The following is a 24,492-nucleotide window of genomic DNA, read 5'->3' on the forward strand; positions in this document are numbered from 1 at the left end:
TTGGACAGGTCACATTTCCTGTCTGTTGGTGCCTGTCTGAATGTGTCATGTAGTGCAAACACATCGACAGTTTTCATACATTTTGTTGTTTAAAAGTGTTTTTAAATCTGTTTCCCTCTTTGCTCTTTCTTTCTCTCTCCAACTTTGAATTTTCTGACTTCCTTGCCTTTGTATCGCTTGACTGAAGCTGCCACATGCACACAATCACAGAGCCACTGTTCCAGGAAGTGTTTCCTGTGTGACGTGTATCCTGCTCCCTGTTTTGCAGACTGATCCCACGTCAGCACACACTGAGTACCAGTGAACGTTCTTCTGACACTCGTACGAGCACAAGGGTGTCTTTCCTTTTATGGTTTGATCCCAAAATGAGGGCAGTCACAAGAGACGCTTGACTCCTCGGAACTTTCACCTTCTAGTTCATTTTGAGTCTAAAACCTAATGTCTTCTTGTGACAGTTTTGACTTGAACTTGTCTAAATTCCTCTCAAATGGAAATCAATTAAGATAAATGTGTCTAAACTGCGACGACACCGTTATGTGTGGAGATACTTTCCTTTATCTGGTAGTTATTAATGTCACGATGACTCCTGCTGTCTTTTCTTTTGTCTCTTTATCTTTTCTCTTTTTGGATTTTGTCAGCATATGTAATCTTTGTGCTTTTTGTCTGAGGTAATTTATTCTATCTGAGCTAAGTTTCTTTTACAGACCCATCAGGTAGCCTAATATTTAGCCTGTTAGACAAATTAAACATGTTTTGTTGATTTAGCAGCATGTTTGGTTATTGCTTAGCTCTGTAACAATGTCCTAGTGGTCAACATGTGTAACAAGTGCAGGACTTTGTTCATCAGGAGGTACATTTCTAAAATGATTTATACATTCTTAATTTGAATGTGGATGGTCTGATTAATTTGTAGCATTAATCATTGATGAAGCAAAGCATTCACTCATATGAGGAAAGTTTTGGCTTATAACTCAGTTAATGGTTATTAATAAATCAGCGTTTCTGCTTGTTGCTCTATGAATAATTCATCAGAACATTTGATCAATGTTAAAACCAGCAGATCATCTAAAGATAGATTTGTAAGCAGCCTTACTGCAAAACAGCGGGGTGGCTGAACTAAAGAAGCCTTGAACTTTGAAAAGTGATTATATATTTACTTTTTTCTGAAGATGTGTCTAGCCCATAGTTAGTTTTTTGTTTTTGTTTTGAAAAGCAGCCGCTCTGTGTCTGCATGTTTATTAGGGCTGGGGCAGCAGGGCAAGGGAATGATGTAGTGCTGCGCAGTAGTATGCAAATGGGAAACACTGCAGTTAGTACACACACACACACACACACACACACACACACACACACACACACACACACACACTTAAAACACACAGTCTGAACACTATCTAATGAGACAAACACGTTTTTCTTCTGTTTATCAATGTTTCTACCCACCCCTGTATCCATCTGTCTCCCCATGTATTCCTACATGTTTCTGCCCCTCTTGTGTACATAACACCCGTCTGAAGGCAGAGCTCCATGTGCTTGCATCTGATTGGCTGCGGACTAAAAGGATGATGTCATTCCTAGCTGGGATGTGCGTATGGTTTCACACACACACACACACACACACACACACACACACACACACACACACACACACACACACACACACACATAGAAGAGAGAGAACTGAGGGAAGGGATCCTGGTTCATAGCAGAAAGAGGCAGAGGCATTTTAAATCAGAAAGGGAGCAAGGAGGGTACGAAAAATAGGAGGTGGGGGGATGTACTGAGGGAGGGGGAGATCAGAAAGGGAGAAAGGGAGAGTTTCTCCCCCCTCTGAAGTGTGTGGAGATTGAATCTCTCCTCTGCTGGAGGAGAACCAGCCGTTCAAACACCCAGACAGATCCTATTGTCTCTGTTTGAATTCATCCCTCCTCTCTCATCTTTTCCTCAAATAAAACAGCCACGTACGCAAGCAGGTTCATTTAGGAGCAAGACGAGAAGGAAGCAGGAAAGAAGGGCCAAGCACTAAAAATAGACCATCATTTTGTATTACTATTTTATCATTACAATCTTTACAGAAGGAATTAAAGGGCTTTTATTTCTTCACATATGTGCAACTTAAACTCTTCTACCTCCTCAGCATTAGCGACTGTCTCTGCATTAAACCAGGAAATAATAACTGTGTTTTAATAACAGTTCTTTTTTTTGTTATTTTGACTTCAGTGTCAGAAGCATTTATAAGTGTCATAATAAAGTAAGCAATCTAAATTATACACAAGTTGTGAGATATGCAGTGTTATAAATTGCAGATCTCACAATGCAATGCACGCAACTTAAGAAATGCAATGTGCATATTTTATACAGTGTTTACAATTTGAATAACCTTTTTAGCTGTGAGGAAATGCTCATATGTTATCCTCTGTGTTCCCTCTGAGTCTTCATTTGCTCTCATTAAAGGTCTTCTGATTGCTTTAAAAGTTGATATGATGTAGTAAAATGCTTTTTGTTACCTATAATACTTCATAACTAAATTATTTCTTAAAAAACGTTCACTTCCTACCACATTTGACTCGGTCTACCTAGATGTTTTAACCCTTTTTAGACATCTTAAAGGATTTTAAATCACCAAATCAACGCTTACTGAGGTGTGGACTTGTGGTTGTTAGATTGCAAATGTAAAGGGTTAAAAAGCCAATTTGATACTCTTCTTTCTTGTGTTAATGTCCTGGGTGGTATCCCAAATCTGGTAGAAGTGGGATAAACCACATTCAGTAATAATGTGTGGCTGCTGACCGAACCAGGTCTGCTTTTAATAGTTTACACTTAGCTGATGCCTTTATCATCCGAGTGTTTTGCTCAGCGTGCTGCTTTTAGAGTGATTTATCTGTGATTGTTTATTAAACGTCAAATCCCATCTTCCGTGTCACAAATCCTCCAGACGGGGGGGGGGGCATTCTGACGGGGGGAAAACCCATTATCATCATGTGCTATTGCGCCTCATGTTCACATTCGCCAAAATATCTGTCTCTGTATCTGATAGGGGGGCTCCGTGATTTATGCCCCCCCCAGCCCCAGTCCCCCTTTCTTTGTAATTTATGCGACGTGTTCACAAAGGGGAGGGGGTTGCCTCAATAAACTCGGCTTTATGTTACCAGCTGATCAATAACGATGCTCTTTCCTCTCTATCTCTGTCTTTCCTGTTCTCTGTCCATTTCGTCCACATCTGCTCAGCACCCAATCCATCTAATGCAGTTTCCCTCGGCTTGATCTCGCGTCATTCACGCCGCCTCCCCTCCCCACCGTCTCCCTCTCTCCCTCGCTCGCTCGCTCGCTGCACAGGTGATGTCATTCTTTTTCAGCTGGATTCTCTTCCCTTCTCCCTCCTCCCTCCCTCACACTCTCTCCTCCGTTTCTCCCCATTAGCAGCTGGCTCTCCACAGCGCAGCATCCTATCCACTGTAGCTTCTCTCCGAGGGCGGGAGAGAAGAGGAAGAATGCCGGTGTGAGGTGTGAGCGCTAACCAGGGAAGAGAGCTGGGTTAAGGGGAGTGGGATCACTGGGCCCTGCCATGGAGCTGCATCACTGGGCACGCACATGCACCGGAGCCCTGTAGAGATAATAGAGTTGCAAAGAGACAGAGAGAAGAGTTTGACAGACGTTGAGTGAGGAGAAGAGGACAGCTGCAGGCAAAGGATCCAGATTTTATTTTGGAGGTGAGAGGAGACTGTTTGGAGGACTTTAAGCCAGGCAAGAGGATTTATCCCAGGGGGCTGCAGATGCACAGACAAGCCCCTCTTTTTACCTAGCACTGGCTCATCTATTAAGGAGAGGAACATCTGCTTCTCTAGAGGACATTGAAGAAATTACTTCATGAGTTTCTACCTTTTAACTTTCAAAAGAAAAATCTACTGAATTTGGATTTTAGGTTGGCTTTATCTTGGACCACGCGGCTCTGGAATCAGTTTTGAATATTCTGCATATTTAAAAATTTTAGGAGTTTTTTAAGGAACATTTTAAGCTTCTTTGTTGCAGATCCTCCAAATGCGTACGTAGTGGAGACAAAGCTTGACATATAAATGGATCTGTCTTGAGTTGAAGTCTTCCTCTACAGCGACATCTGTCCAGCCAATATTCTACCTTTTACTGCCAATTCAGCACGGAGGGTTTTTTAAATCAGAGAAAGGAGAAAACACCCTCTGGACAATTGTCTTCTTGCAGCAGGGAGAGAGTCTCTTGCCCCCCTCTTTTATTTATTTTTTCTTCATCTCTTGGTGAACGAGGGGAAACTTCCCCTCGCTGGCACCCTCCCTCCTGTGGAAATGGCTTTCCTGGTCCGTTGCTATGCCAACTGCTTGCAGCCGTGGTCCTCCAAAGTAAGCGATGTCGTAATCCCTTTTCTGGCCAGAGCCTCTAGTTTAGTGTGTGTGTGTGTGTGTGTGTGTGTGTGTGTGTGTGTGTGTGTGTGTGTGTGTGTGTGTGTGTGTGTGTGTGTGTGTGTGTGTGTGTGTGTGTGTGTGTGTGTGTGTGGTGTGTGTGTGTGTGTGTGTGTGTGTGTGTGTGGTGTGTGTGTGTGTGTGTGTGTGTGTGTGTGTGTGTGTGTGTGTGTGTGTGTGTGTGTGTGTGTGTGTGTGTGTGTGTGTGTGTGTGTGTGTGTGTGTGTGTGTGTGTGTGTGTGTGTGTGTGTGTATGTGTGTTACTGAAAAGGAGAGATAGGGTGGGGATGAAAGAAGAGATGCCTGATTTAACATGCATATGATGAACATAATTATGTGTGTTTGAAAAATGCCTTGCTTCTTCCTCTAATTTGAATTTCAAACAGTTTTTTACCCTGAAAAATACTGATATGTGCAAAATCTGGTACTGTGCCAAAGCCCTTAATTTTAAGGAGGGATAGCTTTGAAAACGACAAATATCTGCTGCACAGTACAGATAATAAATGAGTCCAATGAGCTCAAGGAGATATGCTTTGAACTATTTTTAAATGATGTTAGTGAAAAAGGAACTATATGTCATGCTTCCTCGTGTTTTTGCATTCACAGTGTGGACACTTCAGTACGTACATATTTTTTACAATGTTTTATTAAACCTTGCACCACTCCTCCAAAGGGTTTTCCAAAAATAAAATGTGAAACCCCCTGTGGCTGAAGAGTGTATTTAAAAAAAGAAAAATTCCATTTGTTTGACAGTATTTCAAGGAGAGCAAAGATCACTGATAAGGTTATAAATAACGTTGTGCTATTTATAGCTTAAAAACAGTAACACAAGTTTATTGAATTAATCAAATTAGTCATTTGAACTAAACAATGATTTAGAATAATGCTATTATTAATAATCCTCAACACATATCATTGTAAAATATGTTGTCACTTTCTGAGGCCATAACATCTCCATTCACTACTGGTGTAACCATGGCAACTACATATGTAAATTCTCATACACGTCTTTATTTGTTCCTTTTATCTGTCAGCATGTAATCTGTCTGACCTGTCTCTTCTGTGTGTTGGCTCCCAGCAGTAGACTGGTAATGATGTATATAATTAACAGTCTGATGTCCCAATTTAAGTCGCTCAGAATAATCCACCAGTGTTAGCCTAGCCTCTGGCGAGCTTCTCCATGATGCAAGGAAAGAAGCTGTAGTGCGTGAAATGTGATGTTGTGTCTTTATATGGCTTCATATTTTCCTTGTGTCTGTTAATATCCAAACAAACATGCCTCTGCTGAACGGCTCAATGGCTCTAGCTGACTGACTGTTGGATTGATCTCTATCTGTTGGTCCCTTAGCGAGCTCCCGTCTGGGTGCTGAAAGCCTTAGAGATGTTTGTCTTCATTATGTGTGTGTGTGTGTGTGTGTGTGTGTGTGTGTGTGTGTGTGTGTGTGTGTGTGTGTGTGTGTGTGTGTGTGTGTGTGTGTGTGTGTGTGTGTGTGTGTGTGTGTGTGTGTGTGTGTGTGTGTGTGTGTGTGTGTGTGTACATGCTGCAGTAGGATAAGTAATAATTAGGTCCCTGGAGATGAAAGGGGATACAGTAAGAAGATGTTCATTCTAAGATAGCACATTAGATGTGTACCACACACAGACAGACCTTTATTGCTGTTAATCTCTTGTGTTATCCAAATAAGGCATAGATTTTTCAATTAATAGATTTTTACAAAGTTTTACGGAACAGGACATTTTACATTTGTCAAATAAAAAGTGGCAATAGCTACAGATGAGTTTATTTGGTATTTTTTCTTAATAAATTACTTTACGGATTCATGGATAATCAAAACAGCTGCCATTAATCATTCAAACTCTGCTTGTGAAATGATTGATGGTAGATAAGAGCGTAGAGTTAGTAATTAGGCATTAACTAAGTGCCTTAGATAGACAAAGTTTTCATTTTCTTTTCACTTGACCGGTTGTATATGTATGTTATTACTGTCCCATCTTTTTGCAAGTTAATTCATCCTCAGTGTAGAGCCACCGAGGATTTCATCTAGCTTGCCCCGTTTGAAGCCCATAGTTAATTGGTCGGCGTCTGTGATGAGCCCACCTTTTGAAAAGGTTAATTAAGTTTCCCATTTCCTCCCATTAGAGAGCGTGTGCTCTGTCTGGAGGTACGGTAGCAATCAAAACACTGCAGTGTGTTTTGTAGGGAAGAGTAGCAAAGTGTAAGGCAAAGTGTCATGGCAGTGTGCAAAGGGATTTCAACGTTCTGAAAAAGGATTAGAGAATTTTTTCTGGGATCTCAAGAAGGGCGGGATGCGGACAGGAAGAAAGAAAGCCATTAGCCAGTAGCGTGATTTTGAATCAAAGGGAGTAGAAATACAGAAAAATAGTGAAAAGTAGAAAAACGATACAGAACAATACATCAATGATTGAGAGACAACCTCTGAAGAATTGTTTCATTTTACAAGAATCGTTTTCACAATGTGATAATTGACTTCTTATTCAGAATGGTAGCCAATTATTTTTCTCTCAAAGTCTTTTGGTTGGCATGCTCTGCCTGGAATTGATTGTGTTCACCAATTTATATTAATATGACTGTGCTGCTATTTGAATCTCCATTGTATGGGCAGTTTTGCATTTACATTTCCCAACAATCAGAGGCATTAATGGAATCTTCTTTTGACACCTAAAATAGTCGTCTTAAAGGTGGGGTAGGTAAGTTTGAGAAACCGGCTCGAGAGACACTTTTTGTTATATTCCATGGAATGCTCTTAACATCCCGATAGCAATGAATATCTTAAGTGCTTTGACAAAAAATCCATTAAAAAATGTCATCTGTGGAAGCCATAGTACTGTAAAAAGCACGACCAGTCATTTTAGCCGGGCCGGCTAAAGTAACTGGATGGCCTACCTGCCTGTCAGCCTTCCATCTGTGCACAAACTTATCTCGTGCCCTCACTGGTCATGTGCGCGTTCGTGTGTGTTGGAGGAGGGGCTCTGTAAGGAAGTGGCAGATTTTTTCTGGTTGTGTATTTTCAAATTCTAGCGCACTCGAGCTGGTTTCTCCAAAATGACCTACCCCACCTTTAATAGGAAATCTAAGAGTTTAGAGGACAAACAAGTACACCGAAGGCCGTTGATTCATTCGGTCGTTCAGTTTTATATCTCTACAGGGAATCTGCTGCTGCCAACAGTCTTTTTTACGGCCTTATTTACTACAGACTTGGAGCATAACCCTCTGAGCTGAACTGCTATGGAAAGCAAACCATTTATTTTGCCTTGTAGACACTTTTGTTGGTTACGATCGTATGGCTAAACTGCAGCTCTTTATCAAATTGCATGTACTCTCTCGCTCTAATGTCTTACGTCAGATGATAGTTATTGAAATATTGACTGAGTGTACGGCATCAGATGACAGACGGCAGCAACATGTAGGCCAGTAGAGCTGCTCTGTGGGTGAAGCTCTGAGCAGGTTACGAGGCCTATATTTATATGCATCTCCAATAAATAACACAGGAAGGTGTTTTTAGGCGGGAATATTCTAAGTTGCTGTTTTTAAGAGGCTTTGAACATCTTTTATTGTTTTATTGTGTTGCGTTTATTGGTGAACCGTCCCTTTAAATCACAACCTGCTCATCCCGGTGGAACAACCTCAGTCTGCTGAACTCTCTGACCCTCCCTGCTTCATACATGGGACCAGTTTTGCCAGCCTCTTCCATATTTTCCTCACGTTTTCGTTCTTTACTTTTGGCTCTCTTTCCTACTGTTATAGTCAAAGACTTCCTGCTGTCCTCCTTTCCCCCCTTTCCTTCCTTTCTCATCTGTATTTGGTAAGGTACTCTTCTTTCCTCTACTACATGCTCATCTCTCCCTCTCTTTCCCCATCTATTATTTAAGCATCAATAATGGGGCCTGTTGTTGTTGTTGTTACCAGCCTGATGCTGCTGCTGTTGTTGCCCTGCTGAGTTGTATCCCCACTCATATGCTGCTTCCTGTCTTATGAATCACACCGCCTCCTTTTAAAACCATCTGTATCCTCACATGTCCTACCTTTGCTATTTGAATGTCCACCAGTGCATTACAGATCAACCTTCCACAGCCTTGAATTTAGCTTTCACTTATTTCTCTGTAGCTTCTCTGTTTTATGGATGAACTTGAACTTATATCTTAAAGTCCGGTTAAAGTTTGCTACTTTGCACAATGGTGATGATTTTGAGCTCATTCATTTGCAATTTATTTTATTTCGCCATACTTTAAACTGCGTCTGAGATACAGAGTAAGAAGTGAAATTGAAAATTGAAAACAAATGATGGACTTAATTTAAGAAAGAAAAAAGTGGATATCTATTGATTGCTTTAAAGAAACTGCAGGTTGCTGATTTTCTTGGTTATCTTGGTTTCTCAGTTAAAACATAGTTATCTGTGCTTTATTATCAACTTAACTTTCATATGGTATTTACATCAGTCATTTCTAACTAGATACGATGTTTCTTGTAAAACAAAACTAAACAGGAAGTGTTTTGTTTTGCTAAAAGTACAGATTGCGCTCAACACAAGCGCATATCTCAGACAGAAAATAGTTCTAAATGTCCCCTCAATGTGACTTCCCTGGCAGAGAGCAGCAGGTCCAGACTCAGGTTGACCCAGGCGGCTGCCTTTGCTTCCCTCAGCAATCAATGGGCCTTCCTGCACACTGGCCTAATCAGTTTGTGTGGACTCCGTGCTGCATTGAATAGTAATGGGGTTATAAAGGCGTTGGTAGAGGAGCGCTACAGTAGAATGATGGATTTGATGCCAAGGCAGGAAGGGCAAGGCAGGTCAGACAGATGGACAGGTAGACCGACAAAGCGCCTGGCATAACTTAACAAGTCTTAACCCATAGCATCCACGCAAACACCACAATGCATCTAATAATAACAAGAGAAAAATAATAATCATAAAACATGGAGCCAGTTAATTTAACAGTTGGTTACGTAATGTCATAGGGTGAAATGTGGTTTTGAATAAGGAAAGATATTAGAAAGTAAACTTTTCTGATCCTCTCTTGAGTGTTGTAGGACTTCTGACTAATGTTATATGTGATTCAAGCTAGCTGACCATTCATCATTGGATCAGATAGGATAGATAGCCACATTAAACTGCTGAACCTTATATTGAGTGGAGTAAGGAGATTAATTATTTGTCAGTACAGTCTATTGACCCTTTTTCTCAGCGCAGTGGCTTCATGCCCAGACAGCTCTACGAGTGTGATTAGGAACTGAGCACTTCGAGGTTTAGTTCTTTTTTTTCAAGAAGGTTACATGTTCGGATGTCAATATGAGGGATACAGTAACACCTCGGTTAATTACTAAACTGTTTTCAATTCAAAGATGATATTAAGAGCCAGTGGAAAAACCCTGAACGAGACTAGGTCCAGGTTTAGTTTTAAGAAGTCCATTCATTTTTAATAAGGTACAATATTGTCAATAAAATATCAGAAATATGTTTTGTTTTTTTTGTAATCAAGGTTTTGATACGTTTTGATAGCATCCAGGTTTTTCACATATGCAATTGCAAAAAAACAGTCAAAATCTACAGCCTTTAAATGTTGTTTTCTAAAATTGAGAAACATATTTTACTTGCAATACTTAAGTTAAACAACAATTGGAATGTGTGCCAGATATGCTGTATAATATATTAACCCTTTCAAGCCTCAGTCAGGATTTTTTAACCAAGTGTTATTATTGCTCTTGGTGTATGAAAAACAAGATTTGAACTTTTTTTTTTTTAATCTAGTTTTTTCAAAGAGATTTTTATATGTCCACTCAGGTGGACAGTATGCGTTCAGGGTTTGAACTGAAGAGATGTACATTTTGAAAAAATGATAAATAAAGATGTGCAAACTTAAAATTACATTATAATAACATAAGTATATTGATTTACGGCCCAAATAGATATTGCAGATGAAGTATTTTCAAGAATAACCAGGGCCAGGGGCCAATTTGAGGCCCCACGCACAGTTATTTGATGAGTGCTAGTGGAGCCTCGCAGCGGCGAAACCGTGCCGCGCCACCCTCATTGCGCCACATAAGCGCATAGGTGCGCCTCAGATGAGGCCCCCCTCCGCAAGGTGTGGCCCCCTCCACAAGGTGTGGCCCCCTCCACAAGGTGAGGCCCCACACAGTCTGCATGATCTGCCTGTAGGGAGGGACGGCCCTGGGAACAACAGCAGCAGTACCAGTATGAATTGTAGTTGAAATATAGCCAGTGATGCATGACGTCCACTGTAGTGGACTGGTGGTTAATCATGATTTCCTGCAAACATAAAATCAATACTTTGATAATTTATGAATTATATGATTCCTTAGTTGTTACTTGATGTCACCATATTTTGTATACCTGCAGGGGACGCTTTCCATAAAAGGATTGGCAGGATGTGGCTTTCTGTCGTCCATCTTGGTTTAGAGACATGTATCATGCACACTGACTTGGCACTGAGTGGCAGTGTATGGGATGATGCAATAGGGTCCTATGTAGTGGCTGATGGTGCAACTATGCAAAAACTAACAATGCATATACAAGAAAACACCTTTTGAATAGCTGTCCACTGTAGTGACCTCTATGCATGAAAGGGTTAAACAGAAAGAACCAATAAATCTCTCATCTTTTGAATGGAAAATGACTTAATTCATTAAATGACAATCAAAATAGCTCGACTAAACGAGTAATTGAAAAGTGCTGCAGCTGTAGTTTTCAGTTTGAAATGTGGTTGATTAAAAAATGCTGCAGTCAACAGGTAAGAGAAGGCAGTTAGAGAAGCCACAGATCATAAAATGCCCTTTAATCCTCTGCATCATCAGATCGGCAGATAGAAACTGCAGGCACCATTGAACCCATATTAGATAGTTGCACCGTTGCTCCCCTGGTACCTGAAAATGTCGACAGAACCTTTTTGTGCACTCAGAGGATGACCTTTGCCAGGTGATATAATGCCACAGCCTCTTAACATTGGCCTTGGCAGATTTGCTCTGACCTCCAGCCCGCAGACCAGCGGATTGACGGACAGACAGAAATCACACTGGGTGTCAAGGTAATTTGTCCTTTGAGTTCAGAGAGTGAGGGGGAGGGAGGGCGTCCACATAAGAGCATGAGGACATAGAGTAAATGAGCGAGAGACAAAGACCAAAAACAAAGAGAGAGAGAGAGAGAGAGAGAGAATCAGAGCGAGGAGCAACAATAGAGAGAGAGGGCTTTTAGCATGCCGAGGGAGGGCTAGGATATCATATGCACAGGAAGTAGGGGTGATAAAGATCGATACGGGTTGCATTAGGCTGGGCCATGCCCACCTCACCTCCCATAAGTCATACATTACTATTCAATCCTTAAAAACAAAAACATGCATTGTTTACTTCTGCATTGTGCATCTCTTGTGTAAACAGCAACGATTGCAATACTAGTTATGGTGCAGACAAACAACATTTCTCATGTCAGTGCCAATTGGATTGCTTCACTGGTCAGAGTGATATCAAAATGTAGTGTTTTGTCTTAAATTAGTGTCCATTAGCTATGATAAGCTGATATTGTAGAGATAAATCATGCCCTATATCATTTACATGCACAAGCTGGTCAACATTACTGGGCTAAATGGGCTGAAAGTGCACTGTAAAATACACTCTTGCCTTTGTGCGTACATCAACCCATGCATTTAACCCATGATCTTGCTGGCATCTCACTCTCATGTGCAGTCTAACACCCACAAATCCATACAAACACACGCATAAACACACAGGCCTACATATTGGCACTCTGATGTGCTCATAACATAATAGCCACATGCATATAATGCATGTCCACAAACACATCAATTACTCCCCCTCACTTTATGCACGCAGGCTCCACCTACTATGGCTCTGTCAGATATTAGCTACTACCCCCACCATTAGACACACGCACACACACACACACACACACATCCAAGTGCTGATATTTCAACCCACACTCAGTCCCAACCCCCCCAATTCCACTTGCTCCCATTATCTCACTGATATTGATCCACATCCCCTCCTCTGCCTGCACCACCAGAGAGCCTTTCCTGGATAATTTTCAAGGGCATTTATAAATACAAGATGGGATGGATGGCGATTGCTCTGTGGGTGTTTGTGAATTTGTGAGAAAGAGAGAGGAAAACAAAGAAAAAGAGAATGTGGGGGAAGCAGATAATGTGTGGAAGGAAATCAAAGGTTATCAGTCAAGGAGATGGCTTTGTTGGTCAGTTTGGCATTGCAAAAACAGTCAATGCTGTTCACTTGATTATTAATTATTTTACTGTACAGATGACTGACTAATTAAAGTGACTAACCTTATAAGCAACACATTATGTATCTTAGAATAGTTTGAACATTCCCAATAAGACTTGCTGTTTGTTTCAGTGGAGAGAAAAGCAATTCTGGTCTTCCATCGGTTTGAATTGATTGCTTTTAACTATAATAACCACGTTTCAGCGTTCACATTTTCACACTGAATATTCTTTAACACATTTTTATACAAATACACAACTTTAGACTGACACACACTGAGACATCTTGGCAGCAGCATGGAACACTCACAGCAAAAGCAGCCAAATGCAATCCAGACCATAAAGGAAAGGATTGTTTTGTTCAGTCTAGCTTTGACTTACATTTATTGTCAAGAATAGCTTTATACATGAAAAATGGGTTGATAATGTTGGATTTCAGGAAGAAAAGTTAATTTCCTGTCTGATACTGAATGTTTTTTGAGCTGAGGTGAGTGGGCCAAAAATAGTGGAGCGGCATCCAACATCAACAAAAACGGGTGGGGCTGCCCAGACAATCCGGCCTCTGGGTTAACCTGTGTGTGTGTGTTTTTGTATGTGTGAAGCGTATTGTGGGTTGGGCCGCTTGGCAGGAAGCATCTGTTAACAGAGGGGGAGCCAGGAGGTACCAAGGTGTGTGTATCGGTGCACATGCGTGTGTGTAGTGGTGTCGGTATGAAAGCCAAGTGTTTAGCCTTCCCTCCTGTATCCGGCAGACCTGGCCGTGGCCCACCTTCCTCAGGGGGCCCAGACAGAGACGCCATGCAGCTTCCTGTAACACACACATACCCAAAAACACTCATGGAACAAAACAAATAAAGAGTTGATCGCGTACAGGCACCAGGTTTACTGTTTAACTTACATTAAATAATAAACACATTTTGACCAGCATTTCATCCAGGATTTTTTATTAAAACTGGAGACATTCATCACTAGGTCTGTAGATGTGTGATATTGGTGAAAGGGCTGAAATAATGTAAAATAATTCCCTTTTTTTATTGGGGGATAACATGGGACAAGTTTGCCATGCATACGAGGCAATGACCATCAGACAATTTACTTTTAGAAGAACAAATATTGACTATATCTTCATATCCAGTGCTGTTGGTCATGACAATGTCCTCACACGAGTATAGGAGGGCAGAGGGGCTGTGACAGGTTAGATATTACAATCAGATACATCTAACACGTGCTACCTGCTGCCACACACTCACACTCTCTTTAGATGCCAACTGGAAGGAATTTCCTCTAAAGCCTGCTTGTAATAATAATAATAATGGATTACATTTTATTTTTTTTTAGAGCGCTTTTACAGGTGCTCAAAGTGCTTTACAATTACATATTATACATGTAAATGTCAATACTGTGGACATTACCCACAGGAGCAAATGCGGGTAGAGTGTCTTGCCCAAGGACACAACGGCCTGACGCAGTGGCGGCCGAGGCGGGTTTCGAACCAACGCCCCTTGATCTGATGATCAACGCTCTAACCACTGCGCCAAAACCGCCCCATAATACCTCCAGAGAAGAATACTTGACTCTGCAGGGGGCTGCCACATGATAATTACCTTATTTTCTGTGTAAGCCACCAGAAAACAGAATGAATAGTAAAAACTGTGTGGGATGAATGAGCATGCGGCCAATTTCAAGCCATTACTCACTACTCAAATCCAGACGATTGTAGTGCGTGCTGATGAAGGTAGGGAGTATTTATTTATTGAGAACTTTCCGATCCAGTTCTATACAAATCTGTGTTGGATTTATTATATATTTATATATATATATATATGACTTCACTTCAAACTCATGTTGCACAAGCATGAGGTAAAGGTACACTAGGAGTTTTATACCAGGACAAACTAATTATTACTTGCAGCAAAAAGTGTTTGACTTGTTTTTATTGTCTCAGCTTCATTCATGACTTCAAGATTAGCAAAAACACTGTTAAATCTGCCACCCTTTTCAAAATATTCACAGTTGTTTCCAATTCCATTGAGATATATGACTTACAACACAGTCATTATTCAGCATAGTGGACTTCCCCAAATGCACGCATACAAGAACAGTCCATTAATCACTGTGTTTGGTAAAACGATAAATAGTCTACAGTTATTACGGTCATTAAAAACCTGGAAAAGTCATGGAAATTCAAAATGAAAATTCCAGGCCCTGGAAAAGTTATGGAAAACAATATTTTCCCAACGTTTTGGAAAAGTCATGGAAATGTAACTAAAGTTGCATCAAATATAATTTATATTTTAGCTGATCGCCGAAATAGTAATACTATAATGATAATAAATACTGTATCGTACAGTAATGAAACGTAAAATGGCATTTAACTGTCGAGGTATTTTGCTGGTGAGAGATTTTAGTTGCTTTAGCGTTTAGAAGCTAGTTAGCCTATTTGATTTGTTTTAGACAACATGTTTCAGACCTTATTTTCCTGTTCCATGTTAAAATAAACCATTTTCAGTGGTACCGCTGAGAAAGAGTAATTATTTTGGTCATGGAAACTTAGGTAAAGGTCCTGGAGAAGTCAGGGAAAAGTCATTGAAAATCATTGGTGAAAAAGTGTATGAACCCTGAGTCTATAATGTGCGAATGGTTCATTACAAATGGTGTGTGTGTACAAGCGGTGCACACACACACACACGTTGTCTTTTTGTATTTACTTTCATATCTATTTACCCTTCTTGTCTTTACTCTTCTCCCTGTCTCTTTTCTCTGCATCTGTGTTCGTCATCGCTCTCAGGGAACTGGGGCAGAAGTCACAGGCCACCAGGCCCAGGCAGCGATGGTGACAGACAGTCAGCAACCTGTCCGTCACAATACTGGCACGGCACAGTGCTGGAGCTGCCAACTAATGGCTGTTTATCAACTATAAAAGCTTGCCAGCCCAATGTCTACACCGGCTAAAACTCGCCATCCAATCATTGTTGAACCTTGTACCTCACAAACCAGTGCCTGCCAAATCTCAATAAGTGTGAGAAAGATTTCTAGGTAATGTGCTTTGTTGAATCCCTTTTATGTTGGCAGCATTTTTGTAATTTCATGCAGCCATACTCTTAACTATGGTGTCTCATTGTCCCTTCCAAAACATTGTTGAGCATAATGCAGACTAAATTCAATGAAGTACACAAAACAATGTGTCTAAAATCAGTTGTTTGTAATATCAAAGGATTTCTAAGAAATGAACCGTGTGCTTCCTCAAGAAACTAGTAACACTCTTCTCAATGCTTTATCAAGTTTATATTCTTGTTGAAAGCAGTGTTCAGTCTCCTAATCTTTATTTGCAGACTGGTAAAAACACAAAATTAACCCAAGCATTTTCATTTCGGTCAAGGTATTAACAGCATGTGAGAGTCCGTTTATACAGAAGTAGGGTTGGCTGCTGGAGGTACAAAAGTGTGTGTGTGTGTGTGTGTGTGTGTGTGTGTGTGTGTGTGTGTGTGTGTGTGTGTGTGTGTTTTTTCTGTGTGTGTCTGTGTGTGTGTGTGTGTGTTTTTCTGTGTGTGCGTGTGTGTGTGTGTGTGTGCATGTGTGTGTGTGTGTGTGTGTTTTTCTGTGTGTGTTTTTCTGTGTGCGTCTGTGTGCATGTACTGTATGTGTGTGTGTCAGCCCGGGAAAAAGGGAGATATAATTAAGTGAAACTAGAATTGGAGGTGACAACTGCAAAGGCAGAGAAAGAAGGGGCAAGATAGAAACACACACACACACACACTCTCACATTCACATTTCTATGGTTCCAAAGATATGCTCGTGTGGACTGAGGTAGAATTGGATTCTTAAAAGAATATTTGAGACTTTTTATCTTCATCTGTTCCCTTCACCCCTCACTCCTCCTCTCGCTGTCAGTCCTATCTTTATAATACACTATTCCCCATTTCTCCTACCTTTGCTCCATATGCTGCGCCCCTGCCTCCCTCACTGTCTCCTCTTACACTCTCTCCATCTCTGTCATATTCACTTCAGGTCCCCCTATTTTCTCCCCATCTCCATCTGTCTCCCTTCACTGTATCTTAATCCCAGCGTCTGTGGATTTGCCAGTAATAGAGTGGAGCATCGCTGTGGGCTGCTCCTATTCAGTTAGCTCAGAGTATATCTTACTGAAGGAAGCCCATAGGTATTTTCGTATACTCTATCAGTGTTTGTGTTTGAAGTTTGGCAACATTTTGTGTTGTGTATTTGAGTATTTACTCTCGTATGCATGTATTTTCCTCTCCGGATCAATGTGTGTGTTTCCTGACATAGCCATAGTCTTATTAATTTTTTGAAAAGAGAAAGAAGTGAAATGGATTGATAAAAGATTTATAAATGTGGAGATAAGTTTATGTGTGTGTGTGTGTGTGTGTGTGTGTGTGTGTGTGTGTGTGTGTGTGTGTGTGTGTGTGTGTGTGTGTGTGTGTGTGTGTGTGTGTGTGTGTGTGTGTGTGTGTGTGTGTGTGTGTGTGTGTGTGTGTGTGTGTGGTGTGTGTGTGTGTGTGTGTGTGTGTGTGTGTGTGGTGTGTGTGTGTGTGTGTGTGTGTGTGTGTGTGTGTGTGTGTGTGTGTGTGTGTGTGTGTGTGTGTGTGTGTGTGTTGTGTGTGTGTGTGTGTGTGTGTGTGTGTGTGTGTGTGTGTGTGTGTGTGTGTGTTCTCATACATATCATAGTCTATTTACATGTATATAGACTTTTTGCAATATTTAAAAAAAATATATTTTATTATATATGTTGCATTGTCGGAGGAGCTCAGGTCAGAATAATTTCATTGCCATTTCTACACTGTGGCTTATGTGTGCATATGACAATAAAACCTTTGAATTTGTAATCTTGAGTATGGGGGCTGAAATGGGGGGTTTGAGCTAGGGAGCAAGTATGGAAAACCTCATCAAAAAATATACAGAAAATGATGAAAACAGAGAAGGTGACATAAAGTAAAACTGGAGGAGCGATAGGGATATTGGAGAGCTGAGGCTGTAATGAGTGTGAACTATTATTCATGGTGATCGACTGCTGATGGAGTTAATAACTAAGGCACTCAAAGTGAAGAGATGAGATCAGTGGGAAAGAGACAATGCAAAGCGAGCAGAGAAATGAGAAAACACATTCAGACTTGAAGTTAAGTGATACATCAAAGGAAGCATAACCGGTCTGTGCTCTGTCTGTGGTTTTCTGTCTGCTGTATCAACCTGCTCTGAGAGATAACTCAACACATGGTGACAGATGTTACGAGGGAAGACTAACAGCTTGGGTTTCCTGTTTAATGTGTAATTATACTATAAATGCAGTAGAAAGCAGTTTTATGGAATTTCTTTCTAATTCACACGTTTATTTTTAAAGTCATATAATTTAAAATCTCCCAATGTCTTAATCACGATGATAATTTGATGATTATAGCCCTTTGAGTGCTTGCAAAGACTGCAAAAGCACCTAATGAAAGCAGCCCATTAACCATTAAATTGGTAATAATGATCTAAAACATAGGAGTTATTTTAATGTTTCAACATTTACGAGTAACTATTGGTATGACTGGACAGCTACATATTTTAAATGTATTGCTGGTAAAGACAAACAGCTACAGTTTCAGCTAAAGCCCTGGAATAATTAGCAGTTTTATTACCAGAATCAAGTAGAACTATAATAATATTCACAGAGATCGTTTAACATGCTCATTATTTGGATACCATTTCTGAGGGATGGTTGTGTTGCTTGGCTTTCCACTTTAGTGATGTCAATGCAGTTTGTCACTGCTGACACCTACAGGCCGGCCGTGCTCATGTCAGATACCCCACCGGTGACCTGCCTACCCATTACCCAGCCCGCACTGTGTTTGCTCAGCTGTAGGGTTATGAATAGTGAAGCCTAGCAAGGTCTTTAACGGGACTTAATTGGTATTTGCTAAACAGCCTGTGATCATTATCAGTCAGGAAAAATGACCTGGCAATTAGGATATTCTCTTCAGGAGGCGATTCATTATATGAACTTTGGCCAGTGATAGTCTTTATTTGTCTTTCTTTAGCACCATGATAATCTCCTATAGTTTGGTTTATAAGATGCTTGGGTGTTACAAGAGTGAATTATGATGTGTGTGTTTTTGGTTCAACCAGGGCAGTTAAATGGTGCTTTAAATTGATCTTTGATGCAGGAGCTCTCTGGTTTCGATATCTCTCTGGATTTGTTAACACAGGGCCACTTATTTCTGTCATACCTATCATTGTAATTCAGTAATACCGTAGCTCATACTATGATTTGTCAATGCAGAACCTTCACATATGTTTTATTTACAACACTTCAACAGCCCTTTCACAGACACTAAACAATACTTCCTTCTATATGATACTGTCATATTGTTTTCTCTTACCGAATACAACTATACTGCCTTTGAATATTCATAGAGCTTTGTTTGTGTCATTGTTTGTTGATCTCCTTTAATTATCACCTCATCAGGATTCATCAGCCTCATCACACTTTCTTTAATTACTTAGCCGAGCCATTTGTCGTCTTTATTGTTCTTCTTAATGAGTTGTGTTCGATCTTTCTTCAGTTCCTTTTTGTCATATCTGTATGTATGGACATCTCCGTCAGGCTCCATCTATTTTGATAATTCGTCGTACTTATCCACCTCTCTTTGTTTCTGTAATTGTCTAGGCATTTGTCTGTAGATGTCTCTCTTTCTCTGATTAGCAGTGGTTTAGTAAAGTCTCAGGTGTATACACCACCATTAAGTCATTAGATGGTATCTCTGCATCCTAATGAAGCCAGGGCTTTAACAATCTTAGGTCCGAAAACCATTAACTGATAATTCATGTAAACTTAATTCAAGGTGAAGAAGCGGCCCTGTTTGATAATGTGTTTTAATATTGTGGCCCCGTGTGGGACTCTTAACCAACCATTTCTAGAATGTAATGCTTAGAGACCAGGCTTTATCCATTATTGTATTCAAGGTTTCCCAAAACCATTCCCAAAACATCTCTCTGGTATTGAGCTACAATGTAGCAAAGATTAGCCAACACTAAAATACCTTTGGGAAACCCAGGCTCTTGTCTGTGTAGCCAAATGGCCTGTCTGAGCTTTATAGCCCATTTCATCACTGAGGAAATGGGGGGGAATAGAGCACTCAGGCCCACGGCTAGTTAATCTCATTATTACAATTGGATGAAATAAATGAAACACAGTTAGGTTTTTTGTAGAAGAAGAGAAAAGAAGATACCTCCCTAATATGTTTAACTGCTTTGTTTTGCTTTCAGGGTTTTGAGTTAATCTACAGAAAAACAAATGTCATGCATTACCCAAAAAGGAGACTCTTTGTATGCTATCTTACGCACTTTTCACCTTTATTGATATAGGTGGAGGGACGGATCCTATTTAAGTGGTTGGTCTATGAACTAAAGAACATTGTGTTAACTGGTTGGTTTAATATGAAATATTCAAATCACACAAATTAGTGATCGTAATTAATTGTGTCTTTTAGTAAGACTACACTTTTTTCCGATATATACCCTCATTTCAATATTAACCACAAGTCTTTATAACGTTTAAGTTGATGTTTTATGATTACAGAATAAAAAAGCACGTCATTGACAACGGTACATAACTAAATATTGGACAAACCCTTCCAGTGGTTTACTTTGGTAACATTAGCCATTTATTTATATATAAGCCACCCAGCGTAAAGGTAAAAACGAGATGTTCTTCTGGCAGCTCGAGGCTTTGTCTTCGTGTACTGTCCACCTCTTCGGCTGCTGCATCCTTTTTCATTGTAATCTTCCTCATTCCTATTATCATAGAGTTCATATCTCTGTAGTAGATTGGCATTGTGAGAGCTCTGTCTGTTTGAATGCGACAACACATTTACTTCTGCTTGATCCCGCCGTGATTGTGCCCTTTCGTTGACATGATAGAATTGTACAGCTGAAGGAACATTTATATTTAATCTCCTAACTCTCATCCTTAATGCATGAGGAGAATGGGAGACCCCACTAAACCCCCACGCCACTGTGCAACCCCCCTCCCCTCCACCACTCAGCCCGCTGGGAGAGGGATGAGGAGGATTAGAGCAGGATTAAGTCTGTGGTGTGAATGGGAGTCGCGAGACCACCACAATTATTCACTGCTCCTATCACTCCCTTAAGCATCTTCCTTATCCCATCCTTTCCCCTCTCTTATAAAATCTGCCCTTGCCCTATTTCATTCCCTGGAACCTCTAAAAACACACTTTTAAGGAACATAATTCCCCATTTTTAAACTTAATCTTATCCCTAAGTCTCTTTCCTCTTACTTATTTAGAAAAATAAATCCAAACAAGCATGAGTGAACAAAAGAATGGAAACAAAAGTTTTTAAATCCATCCGTAATGCAGCCTGAGAGAACAGGAAACCCTTCTCTCCCTGGCGATTTGAACTCATCTCCATTCTGTCTCTCTTTGCTTCGTCTCCAGGCGCCAAATGTTGCACGAGCTCGGTGCTCTTTCCATTAGTCTGCTCCATCTGAATGAAGCCATTAGGAACATTAACGGAAAAGTCACCACCTGTCTGAATGACAAAAAGCCGATACTTCATCAGCTACATGGAGCCAATGATGTTATAGTTTATATGCTTGAACATTACTTGAGTGTAGTTGCCAAAATGTCAAAGTTACCATGGTGGCTTAAATACCCTCAACCTCTTCGGTCAGCAAATATATGTTTCAGTGACGCACAGCCAAAATGTCACATCTGAATTCCCAATGATTACTATGATCTCAAGGAGAAGAAGGCCTGGTAGTTCAATCATATGCCATGTTTTTATTCTTTCAGTACACTCTGTGTGTGCTTCTTTTTCCTGAGTGCTGATCGACTCCGCAGTTTGACATTAATTTCTGTCTCTCTTTGTGTGGAATCAAGTGAATATTTGAAATGGCTGCATGGTAGGAGCTTCATCATCGCTGCTCCATCACGCAGAAATCAATATGTGTTTACCTGTGGAGAAATTAGCAATCACTCTCTGTCCCCCCCCCCCCCTCTCTCATTGTGTTCTCTGTCTCTTCTAATTCACACACAAACACAACAAATCAGTAGTGAACAGTGTTTGTCAACAGCAAGCATTAGAGACAAGTGAAGGGAATTCTACTTGTGTATATGTGTGACTTAGTCAATAATAGTCTGGGATAAGGTGTTGCCTGCAGTTTGATAAGTGAAACACACAATTCATTACACTGCGGTACCTAATGGGAAATGGATTTCATTTAAATACTTAGTCAAACCAAAACTAATCCCAGAGATCTGCGAGTCAGTATTTGTACATAAATGTTGCAGTGGAACAATTAGGAATTAGAATAGTTTTGTTAAAGTATTTTTTTTAGATCACTATTATCTTTGAAATGTGTGAGTTGGGAAGAGAAACACAGGGGGACTAAAAATGTATTAGTATTGAAGTTGTATACATTAATATTGTGGTGGATAAAGACGGTAGCAGATGCATTAATGTTTAAAGTTTATTCATGCTAAATTTACTGTTGATTTACGGTGAAGCATTTTCAGATTTTGTATGTAGGTGAGTGAATGTTTAGTGCTCTTGTTCGAGACTCAGCTACTGAACAAAGTCATATATTTGTTCTTATACATAAATACAAATAAATCCTCAAAGAATGAATTAGTACCCATCTTATTAATGCTGATTTCCTACAATGGCTTAGTCAAAACAGAATGTGTCGTACATTTTGTTGCCAGTCATTCGCTGAAAAATACAAATGTCTTGTTCAGGAAAGGAGACAGCCATATAGAAATGGACACATATATATTACAATGTGTTGCCTCAGACTGTAGGAATAAGGTATAGCAGAAGAAAAATACTTGGTTCGCCTTGCTGTTTATTTCTTGAGAATGGACACTGGAAATAATGGTTGACTATGTGATACATGGTGATTTGATTTGTTCCTAGGGTCCACACATAATATAAAATTAAAAAAAAAATCAATCAATTTAAAATGATTGAAAAAGCTTGTGTGAAGAAAATCCATTGTACAATAATTCATTACGTTGAATGCTCCCCAATATGGCACACATTAAAAACAAGCCACTGGACTTCTTAAGCTCCGCCCCTCGGTACAGTGTTTCCCTGTGGGTTTGAGGAACAGGGGAGTGGGGGGTTAAGTGCTCATGGGGTCGTACAGTACAACAGGCCTATTAGAAGAGAGTACTGAGGGGGCAGCACCCCCAGACTCCACGTCTTTAATATTGCATGTTGGCACTGCGGTTCACCAGTTTGGCTTGGTGTGGATGTGATATTGTCGCCGTGAGTGTTCATGTGTGTGTTTGGATGGCGAGCGCTGTCTGAGGTGGCGATGGAGGAGGTGTGCTGTAGGTTCGCCCGGTGTCGTAGGAGGACATCTTCTCTCACTCTGACACTGCCCCGATGCAAACTGGTAAGACTTAAAAAAATTAGGGGTTTGCCTTTATTCTAAGGGGAACAACACAAGTACATTGGTTCACCTTGTATGAGAGATAAAACCCACCTGCCTTGCTTTGTAGTCAATCCAATTTGTAGCTGTCTTAGTTGGTCTCTTAATAATGTTTGCATCTTTATCTATTGTTTATTGGTAGACCAGTTGGTTTTCACAGCTCTGCTTATTGTTTAACCTCTGAAACCTTAATGTTGATACATTTGGTAGTAATACATTGACTTGACTTTTGTTGGTCCTGCTGTACAACCTATATAAGTGTGTCTCTTATGGTGACCGACATTGAGTATGTGTCCAGCTTTGCAGTTGTTCTGACAATGTGGTCATTTCATGTGCATCTGTTACTGTTAGTCTACCACAAGGGTAGTCTCTGATTTAGTCAAGCTAACGCTAGTTTTCTTTGTGGCTTCATAGGAGGAATTTCTGTTTTGTGTTACACTTTGTCTACGAGTTGTCCTATGCTGTGTATATTGGGATTAATTAGGTGTTAAAATGGCAATGGAAGTGTATTTGCGTGCTTTGCATCTGGCTCTAAATGAGTTTGAGTAAACTTGTAACATCTATTTGATGGTGTGTTCCGTGTGCACATATAACATGTAAGCTATTTGCATGAAACAAAGCTTGTCCTGACATCCTAATAAGTCAGCCACAGCCAGGATTTACTGCTCTGTGGTTTGATAAGGTCACTACAAACATATAACACCAGTCTCAAACCTCCAACCTTCCTCTGTCCATCAGAAATGAAATATATCATGCTGTAATTCACAGCCGTCTGAAGCCTCTTCACCTTCATCCTCTTCATGTTAATTATGTTGGAGTATAACACGTCAAACACTGCCAAACCAGCGTTGGCTTTCAAGCTAATGAAACACCTGTCTGTGTGTTTGTGAGAGAGTGTGTATTTGTGCTTGTTCCGATACACAGTATGTTGTATATGTTGACTCTATTAAACTAATTTTCTCTTCTCTCTTTTCTCGTTCTGTGTCTCTACCACTTCCTGTCCGTCTGAACAGCTTCCTGCGGACCTCAATAAGATGCACCTAACAGACCACGCCCATCAGCAGCTGATGCACATGGCCCCCAGCCAATCAGGATGCAGCATCGCCAGCGACTCGGGGAGTAGCAGCCTATCAGATATTTACCAGGTGGGTCCTTTATTGCTCATTTTAAAAGATAGTCTCTTCTTTGAAATGACTTTCTATTTTTAAGACTTCAGTCACAACTGACAACTTTTCTGCAACATTGTGTACAGTTTTGTTTTTTTGGAACAATGTGCCAACCAACCTTAAAATCATGACATATCCACATTGTTAAGTTACAGTTCAATGAAATCTCATGTTT

The 24,492-nt window shown here is 40.4% G+C and overlaps 1 protein-coding gene across 17 annotated transcripts in view; it reads left to right on the top strand.

Moving 5' to 3' along the window:
• Nucleotides 1–24,492, top strand: part of rapgef6 (Rap guanine nucleotide exchange factor (GEF) 6) — a 159,465-nt gene that overhangs the window by 81,293 nt on the left and 53,680 nt on the right. For 16 of the 17 annotated variants that reach the window (XM_034206548.1, XM_034206549.1, XM_034206550.1 and 13 more), the window contains one exon: nucleotides 24,165–24,296. In XM_034206548.1, coding sequence (XP_034062439.1) covers nucleotides 24,165–24,296 — 132 coding nt within the window. Of the gene's footprint in view, nucleotides 1–3,190; nucleotides 4,371–24,164; nucleotides 24,297–24,492 lie in introns of those variants that run through there. The other variant, XM_034206556.1, reaches the window with a different exon arrangement.

The sequence above is a fragment of the Gymnodraco acuticeps genome, unplaced genomic scaffold (assembly GCF_902827175.1).
Source record: "Gymnodraco acuticeps unplaced genomic scaffold, fGymAcu1.1, whole genome shotgun sequence".
NCBI lineage: Eukaryota > Metazoa > Chordata > Actinopteri > Perciformes > Bathydraconidae > Gymnodraco > Gymnodraco acuticeps.